This window comes from Dipodomys merriami, unplaced genomic scaffold, assembly GCF_024711535.1.
Source record: "Dipodomys merriami isolate MVZ:Mamm:240054 unplaced genomic scaffold, mDipMer1.0.p SCAF_1, whole genome shotgun sequence".
Taxonomy (NCBI): Eukaryota; Metazoa; Chordata; class Mammalia; order Rodentia; family Heteromyidae; genus Dipodomys; species Dipodomys merriami.
In genome coordinates this window covers 12753446-12775032 of record NW_027202270.1, presented here as the reverse complement: position 1 = coordinate 12775032, position 21587 = coordinate 12753446, and the positions used below count along the sequence as shown (strand labels likewise).

At 40.3% G+C, this 21587-nt stretch overlaps 1 protein-coding gene across 1 annotated transcript; it reads right to left on the bottom strand.

Moving 5' to 3' along the window:
- Positions 1-6248: 6248 nt before the first annotated feature.
- Scg2 (secretogranin II) lies at positions 6249-12283 on the bottom strand. Its single transcript, XM_070016039.1, has 2 exons — positions 12158-12283; positions 6249-8544 (listed from the first exon to the last, which is right to left on the bottom strand). Exon 2 carries the CDS (start codon positions 8527-8529, stop codon positions 6676-6678), a length of 1854 nt encoding a protein of 617 aa, XP_069872140.1. The 5' UTR covers positions 8530-8544; positions 12158-12283; the 3' UTR covers positions 6249-6675.
- Between the last annotated feature and the right edge of the window lie 9304 nt (positions 12284-21587).

Below are 21587 nucleotides of genomic sequence, written 5' to 3'. Positions count from 1 at the left end.
CCTGGACACCAAACAAAGAAGGTGTTTAAAGGTATGAAATACTATTGTCAAAGAATATTGATTAAAATATAGGGTAAGCTACTTGGGACTGAGGTCGCATTTAGCATTTTGGAAGTTACTGTCTTAACAGAAGCCATTTCTGTGGCACAGAGGAGCAAAAACCTGACTAAAAAGGAGCCGAGAATTTGAACGAGTACATACAATGCTTTGAAGGGATTTTTCCATTAAAGGAAGAAGATATGCAGAGAAGTAGGTACAGGGAAGAGGGCCAGGAGAGAGATTTGTCTGCTTGGTTGGTTGGTTGGTAGAGGCCAGTCGCCTGTTTGTATGCTGACAAGGATGAGTAAGTAGGAGGGAATGTAGATGCAATCAAGGGGGACATTGCTGAAATAAGGCTCTCGAGTAAAGAAGAGGATAAGATACCAATGGATCCAAATGGAAAAGTCAGTAAAGACAAAAACACAGAGCAGTCATGGAAAACAAGAAAAAGCGAGGAAAGCAGAGAACAAATCATTCAGATGCAGGTGGGTGGTGCCAAGTGAAAACGGGACACTGTAGATCTTCTGCTGAGGTTGCTTTTACTTTTTTTTTTTCACTGAAACAGAAAGCCAAATCATTATCTGAGAGTATGGATTTTAGAGACAGAATGGAAGATTCTCAAACAGAGAGAAAAGAATAATTTCATTGTCTAAGGAGTGAAAGGCCAAGTGAACATGAGATTTATAAGAATCACCGGACAGCACTAAGGGCTACCTGAGGGCCATGAACATGACTTTAGAATAAAATCATGCTCAGGTGTAGGAGAGGGGAATGTGGGTGGAGAATTGGACTCCACTAAAGTTGTTCTTTAGCAAAGAAATTCTAATGAGACACAAGGGGCAGAAGAGCACTAAGCCTGTTTACAAGGAAGTGGTTTTAATGACTATGAAATGTACTCTTCTTGACAAGGTGAGTGGTAAAGATAAAAGATCATGAGAGAGAACATAAAGATGGTAAATGGGTTACACTCGGTGAAGGAGGATGATTGGAAAGAAGGTTAGGAATATTGGACCTGAACCTTAGAGCAAATGATTAGAATTGGGGGTTCAGGATAGGTTGCAGTTATTAGTGAAGAAAAGCTCAAGGTCATAGCCATACAGTAGAGAGAGGAGGATGGACCCTTGATACCAGTAAAGATCATCTTTATAGACACTGAAATTACCAACTGCATATATAGAAGCAGAACTAGACACTGTGGCAGTGAGCCAGAGCTGCTGTCTATCATCAACAAACAAAATAACCTGAGGCAGTAGATGACCACAATGGCAAGCTGGAATAGCTACTGGGATAAGATTCCTAGTTGGAGGGCTGGGAAGGTGGCTCAGTGGTAGAGTGCTTGCCTTGTATGCATGAGGCCCTGGGTTCAATTCCTTAGCACCACATAAGCAAAAAGAAAAAAGCCAGAAGTGGCACTGTGGCTCAAGTGGTAGAGTGCTAGCCTTGAGCTGAAGAGCTGAGGGACAGTGCCCAGGCCCAGAGTTCAGGCCCACGACTGGACCCAAAAAAAAAAAAAAAGATTCCTAGTTGGTTATTTTTGAGGAAGAGAGAATAAAAGAATACAAAGACCAGGTGCAGGAAACAAGGAGGAGACCAGAAGTGGTGGGTCACACCTATAATCTTAGCTACTCAGAAAGTAAAGATCAGGAGAATCACAGTTCAACCTCAGCCCCATCTCAACCAATAAAGCCCAGGCATGGTGGCACATACCTGTCATATATAGGAGGATTATGGTCCATTTGGGGCACAAATCTGAGAACTTATGAGAGAAAATAACAAGAGCAAAAAGTGCTGGGGGCATGGCTCAAGTGATAAGAGTACCTGCTTAGCCAGTGCATGACCCTGAGCTCAGTTCTTAGTATCTCCAAAAAGAAAGGAGAGTGAAGGAAGGAAAAGGGGAGGGGCCAGTAGGGAGGAAGGGAAGGAGGGAGAGAGGAAGGAAGGATGATAGATGGAAGGAAAGAAGGAAGGAAAGAAAGAAGGAAGGAAGGAAGGAAGGAAGGAAGGAAGGAAGGAAGGAAGGAAGGAAGGAAGGAAGGAAAGAAGGAGCAAAGGAAGGAAGGAAGGAAGGGAGGGAAGAATTAAGGAGGGGAGGAAGGGAGGGAGGGAAGAAGTAAGGAAGGGAGGGAGGGAGGGAGGGAGGAAGGACCAAGAGAGAAAAGGGATTTCAGGAGAAAGCATCCCTTAGAGGAAGACATGAAGGAGAACATTTCAAAACATGGTGGTGTCAGGCATTTGGCTTTTGGCTGACTTTTCTCTATCAAAAAGTATAGAGAAAAAGGGTGTAGACTATTTAAAGCAAGAGTTGGTATCCAGAAAAGTGACTTAGAGAGTTAAGGGCTATCTGAGTATGGGGAATAAGGGATGGCCTGAAAGTCTTGTTAGTACTAATAGTCCTCAAGACAGCTAGGTGGGCTGAAGAACGGGCAGGTCTGGTAAGGCAAATCTTGTGATCATACAAAGTTCAAGGCCACCATCTGACCACCACTGATGGAGGCCTGGACTCCTGCAAAAGGTGGCGATGTTTGAGAATGCAAATAATTTCCAGGGCCCCTCTCTCCATGGTAACCTGCAGAGGGCATCTGCCTGGAGGGCTTCAGCCACCTCTGATTTCTTTTTTGTTTGTTTGTTTTAATTTAATTTTATTGTCAAGGTGGTGTACAGAGGGGTTACAGTTACATAAGTAAGGTGATGAGCCCATTTTTGTCAAACATTGTTACTCCCTCATTTTTCTCTCACTATCCCTCCCCCACAAACCCCACCAAGTTGTAAAGTTCATTTCCAATATAGTGTCTTCCAATATAGTGTCTGTCACATTGGTTCACCCTTTGTCCTTTGTCTCACCATTCTGTTATTCCCCTTCCCTTCCCCAAATCAAATAAGCATATATACAAAACACAGGGTACTAAAATCAAATACAGGGGATAAACCAAAGGAAAAAAGAAAAAGAAAAAAGAAATAACTTCACACAGTACATTAAAAACAACAACAGCAAAGAAAAACCTCTTGCTTCCATATCTTGGAGTTCATGGTGAGTGACATCATTTTATATGGTCATATGTACATAGCTATTGAACTATTGTGATCCTCTACTGGGACTATCTTAGAATATACTAATTATTACAAATGATAGAAACCATGTAACCTATGTTTCTGGGTCTGGCTTAGTTCACTTACTATGATTTTTTCCAAGTCTTTCCATTTCCTTACAAATGGGATGATGTCATTCTTTATGATAGAAGCATAAAATTCTATTGTGTATATATACCACATTTTCTTGATCCATTCACCTATTGAGGAGCATCTGGGTTGGTTCCATAACTTAGCTATGGTAAATAATGCAGGAAATAAGAATGGTTAACAACTGGGTGCCAGTGGTTCATGCCTATAATCCTAGCTACTCAGGAGGCTGAGATCTGAGGATCACGGTTCAAAGCCAGCCTGGGCAGGAAAGTCTATGAGATTCTTATCTCCAATAAACCACCAGAAAACCAGAAGTGGCGCTGTGGCTCAAGTGGTAGAGTGCTAGCCTTGAACAAGAGCTCAAGGACATCGCCAAGGCCCAGAGTTCAAGCCCCACAACCGTCCAAAAAATAAATGGCCAATAGACATATGAAGAAATGTTCAACATCTCTGGCCATAAAAGAAATTCAAAACAACATTGAGATTCCACCTCGCCCCAGGTAGAATATACATTATCAAGAAATCTGATAATAACAGATGTTGTCAAGGGTGCGGCTGACCCAAAGGGAATGCTCCTACACTGTTGGTGGAGTGTAAACTTGTTTAACCACTCTGGAAAGCAGTATGGAGGTTCCTCAAAAACTAAACACAGAGCTCTGACCCAGCAATCCCACTCCTGGGCATTTACCCAAATGACCACAAACAAGGCCCTACTAAAGCTACCTCTGATTTCTGATGGAAGAGGCTTCTGGCAGAGAAAGGAACAAGGTTGCCCTAGTTCCAATTTATTTGTCATCCACAAGGCAGAGCTTCATTTCTTATGCTAAAGAGCAACATGCTGGTGTATGTATTTAAAAAAAAAAGTCTGGATCAGAAATAAGTGACAATGAGTCAATAGCTGGGGATATGGTAGGACTGCCAAAAGGCAAAGATACTTGTTGACTGGTGTCTGGGGGAGGGAAGGGGAAGATTCAAAAAAGGAATATATATCCCAATTAAAATTCAAATATCTCCTGACTGCCAATCCTCATTCCTGAAATGTCTCTACTAGGGAGCCATGGAATTCAAGCTTGACTGAGATCTTAAGAACAAAGCAGCATGGTACAGCAGGATGTGTGAGATTTGTGGCCCACAGGTCTGTATATTAATCCTGTCCTGGAGCTTCATTAGCAGCGTCTGTCCATTAGTGTGTTCTCATTACCTAACCTCAAAGATCATAGCAAAGGCAAGACTCTGTGGGGGCAGATATTCATTTACCATGTTCTTATTTCTACATAGGGCTAGCAGGGAAATCGTTCCATGGTTGTCTCAGGATCCAAGGAGAGACTTACTGTACACTAAATGAAGTTGGAGAGAGTGTTCAATGGTCAGATGTTATGTGTGGCTATGACCTCATGCATATGCAAACATGGAATAGAAATATATCCCTTAGACCTTAAGTCACGTGAATGTGCTGCATCTCTCCACTTGGAATAGCCCTGATTTGATCCCATGGGTCCCAGGCATCCGACGCCATGCCTAACAAAGTATCAGACCCATATGGAAGGAAACATATGTAAGAACCATTCTTAGCTCTGGGATAAAGACACACTCAGCTATCTAAAGAACCACTGATCTGAGGGCAATGGTGTTTACAACTAGCTGATCAAAGCACCTCTGTGTAAGATAGCAACTTCCTAGCTTTTAAGTGTTGGAGAATAAAAACCACATGTCAGAAACTTTGTAGGCACAGCCATCTCTAAGTTTCCTTCCACCTGAGGATTCCAGAATTCCAAGAAAGGGTATAATTGAATTTTAAAAAAAAACAGTCTGGAAATATGTAGAGAAAGTTACATTTCGTGTTTTTTTCCTAGGTATTCATACCCTCTCACTGACCTTTGATAGTTCAGAGATACTTGAACACACAAACACACACACACACACACACACACACACACACACACTTCTCAGAGAGAGAGAGAGGGAGGGAGAAAGGAGAGAAATGCATATGTGCCAGCCTTTGGAAGTAACCCACACCAAAACTTGATCCCCTGAACATCCTACCTTCTCCATCCTAACCATAGGCTGAGCAGGCACAGTCCACAAAGCATGGAATGGAAACTCATTTTGGCAACTCATTACTCTGACTTTCTTTGAGATCATCATTTTGTTTTCCCAGATATAATGTGAGGGACTGAAAATAAGCTGATAGCAGTGTGTATCACTTTATGAACTAAAGGAGGAAAGGGTTTAGTATAGTGCGTGACACACCACAAGTACCTAACACAGGTCATTGTTTACTTCCTTGTGTATAACCCTGATTATTTTGTTGTTGTGTATGTTTTCTTGGGGCGATTGTCATTGCTGATTCCCTGTTGATAGGTTAGATGCTGGTACCATTATACTTCAAAGATATCCATGGTAATAATTTTGCACAAGGGCCTCGTCCACCAAGGAATGTGGACTAGGTGTTCTCACTAAGACTGTGCCCATTGACTTCTCTAATGAGCAGCTTTGTCCTCTGAGGAGCAAGGTCACCTGGGAAGAGGCAGGTTGCTTCCAAAACTGTGAACATTTCTGATCGCCATGCCCATTGCAATTTTCCCTCTCTCCCTCCCTCCTTCCCTCCTCCTTCTCCCTCTCTTCCTTCCTTCCTCTCTCCCTCCTTCATTCTTTTCTTCTTTCTTTCCTTTCTACTGTTTGTGACTATGGGAGATTTAATGTCTTTCATTTATATCAAGCAAGGTAAAAGATATAAATATTATGCCAAAAGGCTTATTGCATAAATAGTGTGTGGAAAATCACATGGAAAGCTGCGGTAGGCTGTGGAAAGTTTGCATTTCTAGGCAGAGGACTTGATCACATATTAAGCTTGTTACTGCTTACCTGCATGGCCTGGGCACAGTGACAGATTGCTCTTTGGTCTCCACATTGCTTGGTGCACAGACATTGTCTCTTGTTTTCCAGAATGAAGAGTCCAAAGGTCTCCAGAAATAACATTTATTAACCAACAATAAAACACACAATAGAAAAGGCCTTATAAATAAAACTACATATTTATAATGCTTTATTGATTTTTTTTTTGCTCCAGTACTCCACAAAACACTACAGACAGTAACAAAATAGTTCAATAAATATTAAAAACTTCCAAGAGAATTATAGGACACTCTTTATCATGTATGAACGTTAGCAATGCCACGGCCATTAGATACACTATTAAACACTATCATAGATATCTTTCTTGAATAAAGGACAGAATTTTTTTTAATCCGGGAGTCATAACATTTACACAAATCCACATACAAGAGAACAGCGCAGAGTAAATGAAGCAGATTCCCCAGTTACCTGGAGCCATCTGCCTGTACATCATTTAAAGGGTAGTACAGTGTTCACAGGAGAGAAGTCAACACACTAAGGAGAAATCGAGGGTTCACCTGGGGTGGGAAGAGGGGACATGGGGCCATTCAAGAGAGCTGCTCACATATTTTCCATGGCTCTCTGAGTAACATGCTCTCTTCCCTTCTCAGCCTTTTCTTGGTTGAGGTACTCCAGCACTTTCATGAGCAGATCTTCATCCAAGTACTGTTTGTTCGGGGAGTCATCATTCTTCGGGGGGCCCATAGGGAACCTCTTGCTCACCGGGGCCACTTTATCAGTCTCCTGGGAGCTGCCTTGGCTCAGGTGTTCTTTGATGGCCTGCTCCAACTGCTCCTCTTCCAGAAGGTCATCTTCGGAAGAGTCAGGAATGGGCCCTCGCTTCACCGGGTTGGAATTCATGATCTCGGGGTATTTCACTAACATCCTGGCCAAGTACTCTCCCAACTCTTGGTCCTTGTCGTTCAGATTCTCATAGAGTTCTTGTTGGTTTTCAACCTCGGGCATCCAGGCAGCTTTGGAAAGCTGGTTGGTTCGAGGTTTTCCAGGACCGTAAGGGAGCCTCGCCAAACCTTTATCGCGGCTGTATTGATTGGGGAAATACGGTGGCTTGGAATTGGCAGCGTTCTCCATCTCCAGCAGATTTAAAACATCCTCCACACTGAGCCCATCGGGTAAGGCCTCGGCCACGGCGCGCCCGGGGGTTTTGGGGTACCCAGCCTTGGAAAGCATCTTACTTGGGAATGGGTCCGGATGGTCTAGGTCAGCGTCCGAGACGTCTTCGAGGTCCACGGGAAGGTCCAGCTCCTGGTCCAGCTCCCCCAAGCCCACGGGCTTCTCTCCGGTCTTCAGCATCTCGATCAAGTCTTCAGGGGGCATCTGCAGATTCCTCGAGAGTTCGATCAGCTGATAAATAGACTGGGAGTCGAGGGGCTTCTGCAGAAGCCTGGCTGGCCTGTCCCCCGTCGGGCCGGTCTGGGGCCTGCCACTGGCCGCGGGGCTCACTAACCTTTTCAGGTAGGCCAGCACCTTGGAGGCGTCCCCGGACAGCTGCTCCTCCTCCTGGAGCCCGGGCTGCGCTGCGCGCTTGGTTTCTTCGTTGATCGGTTCCCTTTGGTCGGTGTTCTCTTTGCTGTCCCTGGCCTCCTCCTGGGCTTGGCCCTCGATTTTCTCCTCGATGGGGTTCCAGTCTTCCCCGCCCACCACGTCTTCGTAGGCCAGGTTGCCGGCCTTGTAGAGGTCATCTTCGTCGCCCGTGTACAGCGCCTTCGGATCGTCCTCCACGCGCTCTCGTTTCTGGTTGTTGGGCCCGGTCAGTTTGCCCAGCTCTTGGAAGACAGACTCCAGCGTGGCCAGGCTCTGCGGGGTGTACTGCTCCTCCACGATCTCGTTGGTGCGTTTGAAGGGGTTGTCCCGGGACAGCTCTTCGTACAGCCCCGGGAGCCGCAGGCGCTGGAGCTTCCTCTCGGGCCACTGCGGCTGCGGCTCGTAGTCCTCCATCAGGTCCGCTGGGAAGCTCTTGGGCACGCTCCAGGCGTAGGCCTTGCTGTCCTTGGGAGCCGGCTGGGGAGGGTCGTCAGCCTGTCTCAGGGCCTCCAGCAGGATCCGCATCCACTCCTCCTCGCTCAGCGAGTCCCTGGAGCTCTCCGGCAGAAGGCTGTCCTCGCCGCCGCCGTTCTCTTTGGGCTGGAAAGGACCAGAGACGCCGCCTGCGTAGGGGCCGTCGTCGGGGCTGCTCTCCTCTTTGTGGGCTTGCTGCCGGAGCTTCTCTATGTACTCCAGAGCCCTGATCATTTCAGGATTCGGTAACTTGGGGCCATTTTCCGATCGGAGGTCTGGCTCTTTCCGAAGCAGCTGGCTGCGTTGAAATGAGGCGGCGTGAGCTCCAGAGATGAGGACAATTAAATGGATCAGAGAGAGACAGGCTCCCAGCCGGGGTGTCTTAGCGTCTACCATGTTTCTCAAGATTTCCTTAAAGCATAGAAAACATGAGTTAGCACAAGTGAGACACACTAGAAGCCACTGTAGCAAAAGAGATGGAAAGACTAGAAAGAAAGAAAGAAACATGGCAGAGATAATTTCACTCAGGTTAAGGCTAGGAGTATTATTAGTTCCTTTATGATCCTCACGAGCTAATCATAGGAATCTTTAGCAAATCCTTTGCCCATTTCCTTCAAGCTTCTGTAGAATTCGCTTGGTTCATCTGTCACCAAAAATAAACCCCACTGACATCAGATCTCTCAAATTTTATTTCTCACTTAAATAACTTGAAGTTTCCTTTTAGCATATGTTGTTCCTTTTTAGTAAAAAAAATACTTTTTTCTATTCATATAGCATAATTATTTAAAATCATTGGCTAAATAAGGTTTTTAAATATGTTATGTTAAATGTTTTAAATATGCATATGCATAATTATGACCTACGATTACAGAGTTCATGGTATCCATAGACTATTTTGTGGAATGGGAATACTTTTGTACAACTACTTAAAGACAAAAATTAAATTAAAAAAAGATTTGTAGTACAAATAGCAATTAATAAAGATTGCAGACTTATCGTTGTAGAAACCCATTGATGACAATGTTAATAAATATATTTATGTAACCTTGCACTTTAGCCCGTTATACTGACCGCCTTCACCATGAAACCTAGTCACATTTGTTTTCCAGAAATAGTTTGTTCTCACTCTCACATTAAATCCAATTACCAATTAATAAACAGCAGAATTTATGCCTTCCTGGACCTCAGCTACTAGGCTAAATCAATGAAATTCCTTTCTCTGTAAGCATGCTAAAATAATAAACTGGTTTAAAACTTTTTGTTCCTTGTTCCTTCTTGTGCTTTTATTATAATTATCTTAAATGAAATAATGGTTATACTTTTTATCATTATTCAAGAGTGTATAGTAAATAAACAGATGCTTTGGAACCAACATAAGTTTACTTAACTAGTCTATTTCTAAACTTGAGAGTGCTCAGATTCCATTTGTCTTATGCCTGTGTCTATTTTTGTAAGGACCTGTGAAATCTTAAATGACTCATACTGTTAGAAAGCTTAAAATAACCACTGTGTAACTCCCAGTTTAGATAAACACAGACAACGTGTCCAAATATTCCAACTAAAAAAAAATCTTCATTCATTTTTTTTCTCCAGAGCGTTAAAAATCTCACATATGAATAAGCAAGAGGAATTCTTTTTAGATGTTTTATATTTGGCATTGCAAACATTGGAAAAGGCTTTTTAAATACTCATAACTTATAAACTTATCAATGAAATGCATGTAAAATAAGTCTGCAGGCTTGTTTGTGTCTTTGCTGGATCATCATGTGATACATGAGCTTTAAGTTATGTGGGTAAATTTTGAATAAGATTAGCCATCAGTTGTAGAAGATATCCTTGCGTATTAGATCTGGCTGGTAAGTAATGTCATTGTTTTCGGGGCTTAAAATTGTATACAGTTATGGAAGCTTCTTTAAGCATAGATACATATTTTTATTAAAATGATTCCCATCAAGTAAATTACTAAGGCTTTTTGAGAATATTTTCAAAATCTTTATCATTAATAAATGTTTATAAGTGATTGTATTCATAGATTTAAGTGAAAACACATCATGCATTTTTCTTTATATTTTTTAAGGATAATTTAGTTTGGGTAATGAATTTTCTCAACATTGGCATTTGACACAATAGTGTTGAAAACCTTATTGAACTTATTTTCTCTGAAACCATCCTCTGGAAATATTCTTTTTTCACATTATTTAGAGAAAACTCTAAGTTTCTGTAATCAAATACACATAGGTAAGACCTTACATATTTAATACAGTGCATTTACCCCTGTGCAATGGAAAAAATAAGCTTAATGTTTCTAGACCAATATGGATCTTTATTTCTATACAATGCCAATCTAACATGGTAAAATGGAATGCTTTTTCAAAAAGTTGACAACACAGCTAAAGTTACCAAAAATTCAAATTATATATAATATAATATAATATCAATAATAATATAATATATATAATAATAATATATAATAATAATATAAATAATATCAATATATTAAGCATCAGTAGCAGTATTAGCCTTTTCAAGTTCTTCAGTCATCTGAAAAAAATAGAGATATCTAGCCCCGTCCATAAATAAAAAAGAAAAATGAGGGGGAACAATTTTTTTAAAAAATCCAACACCAGAAAAATACAAAGTTCTATTACTGTTGTGGTACCTGGCATCATTTTTTATTAGCTTCTCAATAATCATCTGGAAAGAAAACATTCTCAAGGAACATCATTACAAACAGCTCTGTTGAAGCACTCTAGAAATTCTTACCACATGGATTTTGCGTTTCTCTTTAAATCTAGCCATAGAATTGGAGTGCTCATTTCACCCTTCTAGACCCCAGCCTAACAAATGCTACCCTCTATTCATTTATTCAAGTTGAATTTGGATAACATAGTTATTGCCTTTAAGATTCAACAGAGTTCTTTTCCTGGTTGCAGCTCTCTTTTCTAAGTAGCAAAATATGGTCTCCATCACTCTTATAACTCATATAGGATTTGATTTAAAATTTAATTTTCTGAAATCTAAATAATAGAAGCTCCATTTTCTCCCTTGAAAGCCATTATGAAAACCTTTTAAGCCATTATTAAAACCTTTCTACTGAGATCAGACAGGAACATTGACACTGAAACATCAAAACACATATAGATGAATTTCATTTGAACAACTATCTAGTTAGGATACAAAACAAAACAAAAACAAAAACTTGCTCCAATTCAAATCTTTAGCAAAGCATTGCACGATCTCCATTAACACTAATTTATGCAGTTCTGAATGTTTTCACCATGTATTCAAAATTACCATTTCTCTGTAAGTCAAAATCACATCCAACTATGCCCCAAGCTAATATTTAATATTTCACCCAGAAAATAAGAAAAAGCCTGTGTTCAGAATCATCATTCTAATCTACTTTCTTAGGATTAAAATTAGGACATAAGAACAGAAACCTTTTCAAAACATACCACTTCTAAAAACAATTTTACAGGTAGTTAATTTAGAGCACTTCAGTGTTAAATCAAGAAGGTAATTGGAAGAATCTTATGAAGTAAACCAAAGAAAAAAATAACTAGTTCCTAAATTGGCTACCCCTGTGACTAATGTGATTAATAGCCTTTGAATGACTGGAAACATACTGTTAAGAATATTAAGCATACAATTTTTATCCCTGATTGTTTATCTGACTTTTCAGAAGAGAAACATACATCAAAGGAAGAAACAAAACAGCAGGTTTGGTTAACTTTACATTAAGATTTGCACCGACACTGAAATCCTTAACTTTTTCACTTGCCCTACATACATTGTATAAATAACATCCTGTTCCCACCTCTCATACCAATCAGTGTAAATCACAGACTCATTCATATACACATACATAGATAATATCCTTGCATTGGATGAAGAGCATCAGGTTGCTATTTAGTTATCCTACCCGCATAAGCTTGTCCTGTTTTTTTTTTCTTTCAGCTAGGAACTGAGGGCAGAACACACAATCTAGAACTGTCCAGTAAATCGAAGAGAAGAGCAATCCTACCTCTTAGATGGCAGAGAAGGCACACAGCATGTCCCTCCGAGTCCAGTGGATGAGCTGCTGGACCAGTTCAGCACCGGACAGCTCCTGAGCTTATAGGGAGCCGCCGCCTGAGTCTGCACTGCCACACTGACGTCACCAGCTCAGCCACAAACCCCAGCACAGGCGAGTTTTTTCAAAGAAGCCCAGAGAAAAATAATCACTTTTTTTTTTTTGTAAGTGTTGCATGCTTACGCCACCTGTCTTTTTGTGGCAAAAACTGCAGTTGGCTTTTTTTTTTTCCTCTTTGAGGCTTCAAATAAAATGCTCTCTTACAAAAGAATGAAATCTGTCAGACAAACCTGAGTAATTGCAAGATAATGTCATCTGTGTTCTAATACCTTGGTTTGTGGCAGGGTGGGGTGGGGGACTCTGGGGGGGGGAGGATGGTTCTTGTTGCTTCCGATCTTATTGTTGTCACCATTATTGTTATAAGAAAGTTTTTTTCAGCTAATAATTTCTTTTACTTCATTGCCTTCAGTGCAAAGAAATTGTGCTATCATATCCTGATAACAATGAGATGGATGCAAGATACCTGATGAACACAAAAGACCACATTCCATGTCATAATCATAGGCAGTATTCTAAAAATCATGTGTACTTGGATTTTTTTCAAGGTAGCAGCCTATTTTTTATGAATTGATTGCTTTAATATGAACTTTAATATTCAGAAATTTTCTCTAGTAATTAATTCTATGCACAGCTATTGGTACCTTGTACGATATCTGGTCTTAGAAAGGGAGGCTAAGAAATTGAGGACAAATGGAAATACTGTATCGATTTATTAAAGGAAAAATATCTTTCACTAAAACCATGTATGCTGCACATATGCCACACATATGTAACTGGAATTCTCTTGCAATTAAGAAGACACAGTAGCATACCTCTGTTGAAGCAGATAAATTAAATGGAATTAGTTCAGGGTCTATGAACAGGGCCAATCTAGGGAGTAATATAGCAGTTAACTCTCAACCTCTTAGATTTATAATTCATAACCATGGCTGTGCTTGGCCATGTAACTTGATTATATATTTTAATAATTTATGTAGACCTAAATTTTTAACTATATTTTATTAAAGAAATGTGTCCTCCAAAAACCTGTATATGTTGAAATATACTCTAAGAATAGAAAAGAATCTTACTATGAAAGAGATCCTTGATGTCTCTATTAAGTAAAACTATCAGTCCTGATTTTATCCACCTTGTAACTTGTGATACCTACCAGGTTCCAAATATATTGCTAACTGCTAGTGACCAAAAAAAAAAAAAAAAAAAAAATAGCCGGGCACTGGTAGCCCACATTTGTAATCCTAGCTACTCAGGAGGCTGAGATCTGAGGATCATGGTTCAAAGCCAGCCTAGGCAGGAAAGTCAGTGAGACTCTTATCTCCAATTAACCACCAGAAAACCAGAAATGGCACTGTGGCTCAAGTGGTACAGTGCTTGCCTTGAGCTGAAGAGGTGAAGGACAGCGCAAATGACTAGAGTTTTTGTCCTTTAGGAAGACCAATTTAATCTTAGGAGATGAAAAATAGGAGATTTTTATTATAATGCACTAAGGAAAGCACTATTGGGGAACTCTGTGATAACCAGTTAATCAACCTGAAAATTCAGAGGGGAAAGAAACTTGCAGATGAAGGAATATAAGCTGAGAATTATTTCTGTTATTGAGATTTTTAAAAAATGATTCTAACCATGAAGGTAAAATTGAAATTCTCTCCTATTTCTCAAGGGAAAAAAAGAACTAGCTTAAAATCAGATGAAAATTAAATCTTGGAGAAAGTAGTCTTCAACTCTCCATATTTGGTCTCCTGGTGAAGATATTTGCTTTTCCTCAGCAATGGAGAGACGGTGACATAGAATCCATATACACTTAGGCTGGAGTTACATGGCCAATTTATCCAATATGTTTATGCATCAAAATGGGATTTTTAGAGCATTGGTGGAGTGCTGGGTCAAAGACACTTGAGTCAATGTGTCCTATTTATCAGAGTATCAACTCTTCCATTGTTAGCTTTACACATGGAAGATTTTATTTTTAATCTTAACACAGGTCTGCTAGCTTTGACCTAGTTTTCTAAACAATGTTTGTATGACTACTTGAAATGACCAGTATAAACATAACCTCAGATAATTCTGCATGGTTATTCTTAAACGATTGAATTGGCTCAACACAGGCCTCAGAAATTCTCAAGGGATGAGCAGTTCCATCAGGACCCAAGGGGAGATAAAACAATGAGCCATACATGAGCAATTAAATTTTTGCGCACCTTATGATACTAGAATAAATCTATCGTTTATTAAGTTCTATGATAATCCATTTGGGAATGTAACAACTATAACTGATAGCTATTTTTATCATCATTTACATATGAAAGAAACTAAAGTTCAAGGGGGTGGGGAAATAAGCCAGCCATTATTTCTCTCTCATAAATGGCAAAGTTGGGATTGGAACTCAGGGCTTTACTGTCTGTGCATAATAAGTACTATGATTCAGGATACTACTAGATGACATAAATGCAGAAATTAATATGGCACAGATCAGTTCATTACTGATCTAACAATCCTCCTGGATATTGCAATTATTCTTCCTGGTTGCTACCCATATGGCATGCCAGCAAATAGAAAACATGAACTAACACTGGCTATTGAATTTGAATCATTCTAGTCACCACTCTGGCTATTTTTATAGTTGTGTTATGTTTCCATGTGTTATGTTTAACATATCTAAAAAGACCATTAAATTTTTACCAGTAGCTATTGATTCTAAAGGGAGCAATTTCCTAATAGGAATCTATTTAGGGAACTAATTAAATAAAATGAAATGCATATAGAGAAACCAGACTTTTTATTAAAATGAAATATCATAGAACATGTACAAAGCATAAAATGATGCATTTTTTTAAATCACCAAGTCTGAGATAAGATCAGTTATAGCAGTCTTTAGAAAATTTAACATTTCTGTGAGGTCTACATTTCCAGCTATCAGTGCTTCTGAGAAACAAATCACTGTATCATGCACATTTTCAGAATAATTATGTACTGGGTATGATAATGGATTTTACTAAATTAGTTTTCCTTCTCACCATGGTGCTGTGAAGTTCAAACTAATCATTCACAATTTAACTCTAAGTAATTAGCACGGACTAATGTGTTTTTATGATCAGATTTTCTTAAATGTTGGTCATTTTGTTCTTTGTTATTGCACGTAGACCCAGCCTTTGCTTTTGCAATCATTTTTACAAGCAAGCCTCTACCTTAGTCATATTTTAATTCAAAACCTATCTCTCTTCCACTCCATTACACAGCTCATTTTGTTTCAATTTATATGAAAGCAATGAACACCCCGAAGTCCAGATCTCTGGTCTATTTCTTCCCTGGGCCAACTTCTGTCTTGTGTCTCTGTCCCTTGGAAGACGAATATCTCTGGGCGAGTGCTCACGTAGCTTCCACAAACTGAAGGCCCCAGGATTTGCCTGAAGATGGGTTCTGAAAGAGAGGCTCCAGCCTCCCCTGACCCCTTAAAGCCCAGCTCCTTCCCCTCTCTTTCCTCACCTCTCTCTCCCTTCTCTTGTTTTTCCTTTTCCTTTTTCCTCTTACAGTCATCATGCCCTCCCACCTGCTAATGCTTTGTCTCCAAAGTTTACCTAGACAACTTCCTTTTTGTTTCAATATACTTTTTTCATAAATAAATGTCCCTGATGTAAGATAAATTTAAAAACATAATTTTGAAGGACCAATAAGACATTTTTGCATCTCTTTTGCAAAGGCAAGGATTTTCAAATTTCAATTTGGAGGACATAAAAATCAGAAACAGGGTATGCTTCATCTAATAATGTAACTTCAGCTTCTCAGATAAAATCTAGTATGCTTTAGGAGATAGAATCTCTAGAGGGTTAATGGCCACTCTCTCTCTCTCTCTCTCTCTCTCTCTCTCTCTCTCTCTCTCTCTCTCTCTCTCTCTCTCTCTCTCTCTCTCTCTCTCTCTCTCTCTCTCTCTCTCTCTGTATATACACACCAGTTAAGACCTCATGTTTGCTCAGTTTGCTTGCTTGCTTGTTTGCTTTGAGTTCTACCACTTGAGTTACGATTTGAGTCCAGCTTTCTGCTGGTCATTCCAATGATATCTTAGAGACTTTTTTATCCAGACTGGCTTCAAACTGTGACCCTCCAGATTTCAGCCTCTTGAGTAGCTAGGATTATAGGTATAAGCCATAAGCACCTGGCAGAATCTGTCCATTTGTCAGTGCATCATCATCCTAGCCTGGTGCCTGCTCCAAAATATGAAGGCTTGAATTAAAGTTTCTGCCTTCTCCCTGCTAAAGTGTCACACATTACCTCCTGTAAGTTTTTAATCTTCTCAGAATGTCCTTATGGATTTTTTGGAATTGTCTTTTATCATTTGAGCTGCAGGCATTGCTAGTAACTTGGATGTTGAGTTTTGTAAGGAAAATTTTCTTCCACAATAGAAACATCCTATATTTTTCAAATTCTTTCCTTATTTTGCAAAACATTTTCTTGGTATTGCATTAAAATTTAACATAGCCGGTACCAGTCCCTCATGCCTATAATCCTAACTACTCAGGAGGCTGAGATCTGAGGATTGCAGTTCAAGGCTAGCCCAGGCAGAAAAGTTCACAAGACTTATACCTCCAATAATCACCAAAAAACTAGAAATAGAGCTGCAGTTCAAGTGATATAGTGCTATCTTTGAGTAAAACAAAGCCTTAGGACTAGCATACACACCAAAAGGAAGGAAGGAAGGAAGGAAGGAAGGAAGGAAGGAAGGAAGGAAGGAAGGAAGGAAGGAAGGAAGGAAAGAGGGAGGAGAGGGAGGGAGGGAGGGAAATTGAACAAAAAAATCTTTTTTTAATTTCATAATTGTTTATTCTTCTATGATTTTTGTTTAGCAAAGGGCCACCATATTAGGGCTACTAGATAAACTAGGTAACATTCAAGGCTCCATCTGACCCTTGACCCCTTTTCTTTCTGAAATTAGTTTATTGTGAAATTATTTTGCATTTGCCTCCCATGTGTTAAAATAAAAGCTTTCTCACAAACCCTCAAAGAGAGCTGTGAAACCAAATAAATCCAGGCATTCCTCTCCATTGACTTCAGATTCTGGAACCATCTGGTGCTTGGAGGAGAAGCAAGTACCCTTTCCATAATCTAATACCATGGATGCTTGTGTGTCTGCTTCTCAATGGATTTCAGGAGGGGAGTTGGTGCACTGGAAGTTAATTACTTTGCTTAAAACAACAGTGAATGTCTCACTATTTCAAATACTCCTCGCATAATTGTTTTGTGAGCCAATGTTCTCAACACTTAAGTGCAAATATTTCAATAAGTCTGTCTTTCATTATCAAAATCACCCACCTATAATCTCCATGAATTAGAAACCCAGAGGCTCAGAAGAGCCTTCAAGGTTGAAGTATGACAATGTCAGGGTTAAGTCTAGCATCTTCCATCCAGGATTCCCATGGACTCCCCAGATGACTTTTCACAGTTCATTCAGCTTCTGTGCAGATTTTTGAACATTTGCTCCCTTGGTGGGATGAATATAGCACTTGTGGACATAGCACATTTGCATACAGAGTAGGAGTTGGAGATCTGGGAGAAGAAAAGGCTCCTGAACCCAAAGCTTTCTCTCCAAACCCAGCTACAATAGCTCATCACATACATTTATTATTTCTTTTTTAATTCTGAATTTTTGGCATAAGATCTTCAGGGCTTCTGTGGTAAAGGAAAATCCATTACTCAGTCATTACCACCTGAGCAGGAATGAGTGCACACTCCAATGATGCAATTGACCTTGCAGAACCATATGCTCTGTGACTGAGGCCTATGTGTGACTGATGATTCTTCAAGAGTGGTTCCAGGTCAGTAATAGCAGGCAGTCTGGAAACTTGATCTAGTGAAAATTCTCAGAACCCCACCTACAATCGCTCATGTACCATAAAACCAGAGTTAAATGTAAATACATTTGACCTTTTCCAATAGCTTTCCTAAAGACTTTCTTACCAGCTTGTTATTTTTTTTCTTATATGGAAATGCTATTGGTAGTTGCACAGAAGCACCTCTTCTCAGTTTATCAGCATTTTTTGAATTCTTGTATAACCACAGATGAGTTTAACCCAAAGTACAAATTAGTTCATGGATTGTTATCATTGCAAAGATACATAACATGTCTCCCACTCTAATCCAGTCCATTGCTTGCCTCTTCCCTATCAAATTCCTAACAAAAAAGTCTTTTGAATACATTGAAATGAGGTTGTCTGTCTACCCATTTGATGATTTGTTCCAGGTCTCCTATGGATACAAAAATATACGGATGATCACATGCCTTAAGTCAAATTATGTGTCCACAGCATACAACTATGCATATTTTCCTGTACATGTCAAATCATCTCTAGATTGCTGATAATGCCTAATGCAATACAAAACCCATGCAAATAGCTGTAAGGTGAATAACATTGACCCCAAAAAACCACAAAAATATGAACATAGTCAATACAGAAGCATTTTTTAAATAATTGAATCTGCTGTTGGTTGGATCCACCAATTCAGACTTTGTGGATATAGAAGCCAACTATACCTACATAGTACATAGTAATTCAACACCTCCAAGTGCTATTACACTATCTTTAGACACTTTATTATTTTTATCAGGCAAATAATTTTATTGATTTGAATGTAAAAATGAATATGGATAATATATCTGTGTTCCTTTAGGTCATTTTATCTCAGTGTTGTTGCTGAAATTAGAAAAAAAAATTCTTGTCCAATAAGCTTTCTTATACAAAGTTTGCAAGGAAAGGACCAAATTCAGGTGTCAATTATAATCAAAATGTTCATATTAAGAAGAGTAGCATCAGGTCTGAGGGGGCTCATTTTACATATAGATTGCTCCCATTCTGCAACCTACGTTTTATATGCCAAAAATGTATTTTATACATTTAATGTTTTGATTGACATGTAAGAAGGGTATGTATGAGGTAAAGTTTATTAATAAATGTAACAATTGAGCATTCATTTTTATTTGTTTATTTTTGTCAGTCATGGGACCAAGGCAGGCTCTCTCTCACTTAAGCTACAGTGCCGCTTCCGATTTTTTTGGTGATTAATTGTATATAAGAGTCTCATAGACTTTCCTGCCAGGGCGGCCTTCAAACCTCCATCTTCAGCTATCAGCCGCCTCAGTAGCGGGGATTGCAATCATGAGGCACCAGTGCCCAGCAGAATTTGTCTACTTTATTGAATTTGGGGTCTGAATTGCCTCTCATTTGTATGTGGCAGAATTCTCTGTACCCCGAGCGTACTGTGTTACACTGCACTTCTCGCTTTGAGAAAGGGGCTTACCCCCCAGTTTGGAAATCCAGGATCTTGACTGATATTCCCCTCTCTTCTCTTCTTCCTACCTCGCAAGGTGCTATATATAATTCAATGACCAAAACAGTCGATTTTATAAAAATGTTTTAGAACCGCAGCACAACTTGCGTCAGACAAAGTGAATAAACAGAAAGACCTATTCTACAAGGCAGCGTGTTCCTCTCTGGCTGCGCGGCCTCAGGCCGAGTCTTCTCAGTTTCTTCACTCGCCAAATGAGGGTGATATTACCTAGGCTGAGATCCTCAGAGAATGGCTGCAGGGACTCAATTAGATAACACTTGTAGGAAATCTCTGGAAAGGGCAAGGTACTAGGCAGATTGCACGGCCTGATTATTATTCAACTCTCAGTCCCCGAGAATTCACTGAAACAGGACTTTGCGGTACCTGAATGTTAAACTCGTAACCAAGCTAAAAAATAATTTCCTTCCTCCTGATGTGATTAGAATTGATTTCCGGACTGGCAAGGCGAGTCATCGCCAGCCAGCTCTGCTCCATTAGAAGGAGGAAGAGGAGAAAGGAAATGCGTAACAGCCAGAGGCGAGCTCCCCTCTCAAGACGCAGGGGTGGTGGCGTCTTGGGGAGGCTGTTTCTGGCAAAGCTGCCTTGACTTGAGCGTCAGAAGGATGGATTGAAGTCAAAGCACACGTGGCTCTAAGCAGTGAGATGAGTCACGGTGCTCAGGGAGAAGGAGGCAGCGTTCTCTGAATGAATGGAAGAGAGCCCTCATCCCAGGGCCAGGAGGCACAGCATTAATCAGCACTGTCTCCACACAGCCCCGCAAGGTGGAAGCAATTTGTGCCACCATTCATTACACGCATCCCCTGGCAATGCCCTAATGAGACTCAGGAACAAGGCTTAAATGTCATGACGCTTGTGTGTCTCTCCTGATGAGACAGGTTGGTAAAGAGGCGGGCCACGCCCCCACAGAGGTGGAGCCAGGCTGGACCTCGCACCCAAGCCTGCGTAGGACAGCCATCCTGAAGGCCCCAACCACTTCGGCTGCTCATCCCAGAGGAAGGATGCTGTATGGATTCCTTTTGGGGGTAGCCATTTCCTGACCTCTACTCTGAGGTCCAAAGGGCTTGTTTCTGTCTCATTTGCACCCAGATAAAGCAGGAATTGAGTCTCAATGTAGGAATTGGGTCTTTTAACAAGTAGCAACCACATGCCGGCGAGATAAATTTCTGTGTTTCTCCTGCAGTAGTTAATTTCTGCCTTCATTAATCTTCATCTTCTACTTAAAGCCAGAAATCATCCATCTATTAGGAGAGAGGCAGCTAATGGGTGAGCTCTGGTGCCAGACTGCCTCTGTTTAATTCTGCCTCTCTCCAGCCAAGGAGGTATAAGCTACTTGTTTATTCTCCGTGAACCTGCTTCCTTTTCGATAAAATAAGAATTGTAATAGTAGGTGCCTCGCAGGATTTTTGTGTGAATTCAACCAGAACAATAAGCCCTCAATAACTATAGCACTATCATTACAGACACACGTTTATTGATATCTGCTTATGCCAGGCACCGCATTAGGCATGAAGGATATGAAGTGAGGAGATTGAAAGCCGGTGCACATAGAGTCTAGTGGGAAAATCATCAGGACCACAGTGAAGGCAGTGGGCTGGGATAAATGGGGATAAATGTGCAGACAGGGAGTGGTGGTGGTTTCGTGAGGAAGGGCTGAATATTTCAGAGAACACGCAACCTTTAAACCTGCAGGTCTAAATTGGACAGAAGCTGACAGAATAAAAATGTCCCATCCAACCAAGTCTTTCCATTTCCTAACAAATGCTGCTATGTCATTCTTCCTGATGGAGGCATAGAATTCTATTGTGTGTGTGTGTGTGTGTGTGTGTGTGTGTGTGTGTGTGTGTGTGTGTGTGTATATATGCACATATATGTGTATACATGTATATATATCTCACATTTTCTTGATTCATTCATCTACTGAGGGGCATCTGGGTTGGTTCCATATCTTAGCTATGGTAAATAATGTTGTAATAAACACAGTTTT

Bases quoted from the DNA above. Each gene is read 5' to 3' on its own strand.
- Scg2 (XM_070016039.1), bottom strand. From the start codon at position 8,529: ATGGTAGACGCTAAGACACCCCGGCTGGGAGCCTGTCTCTCTCTGATC.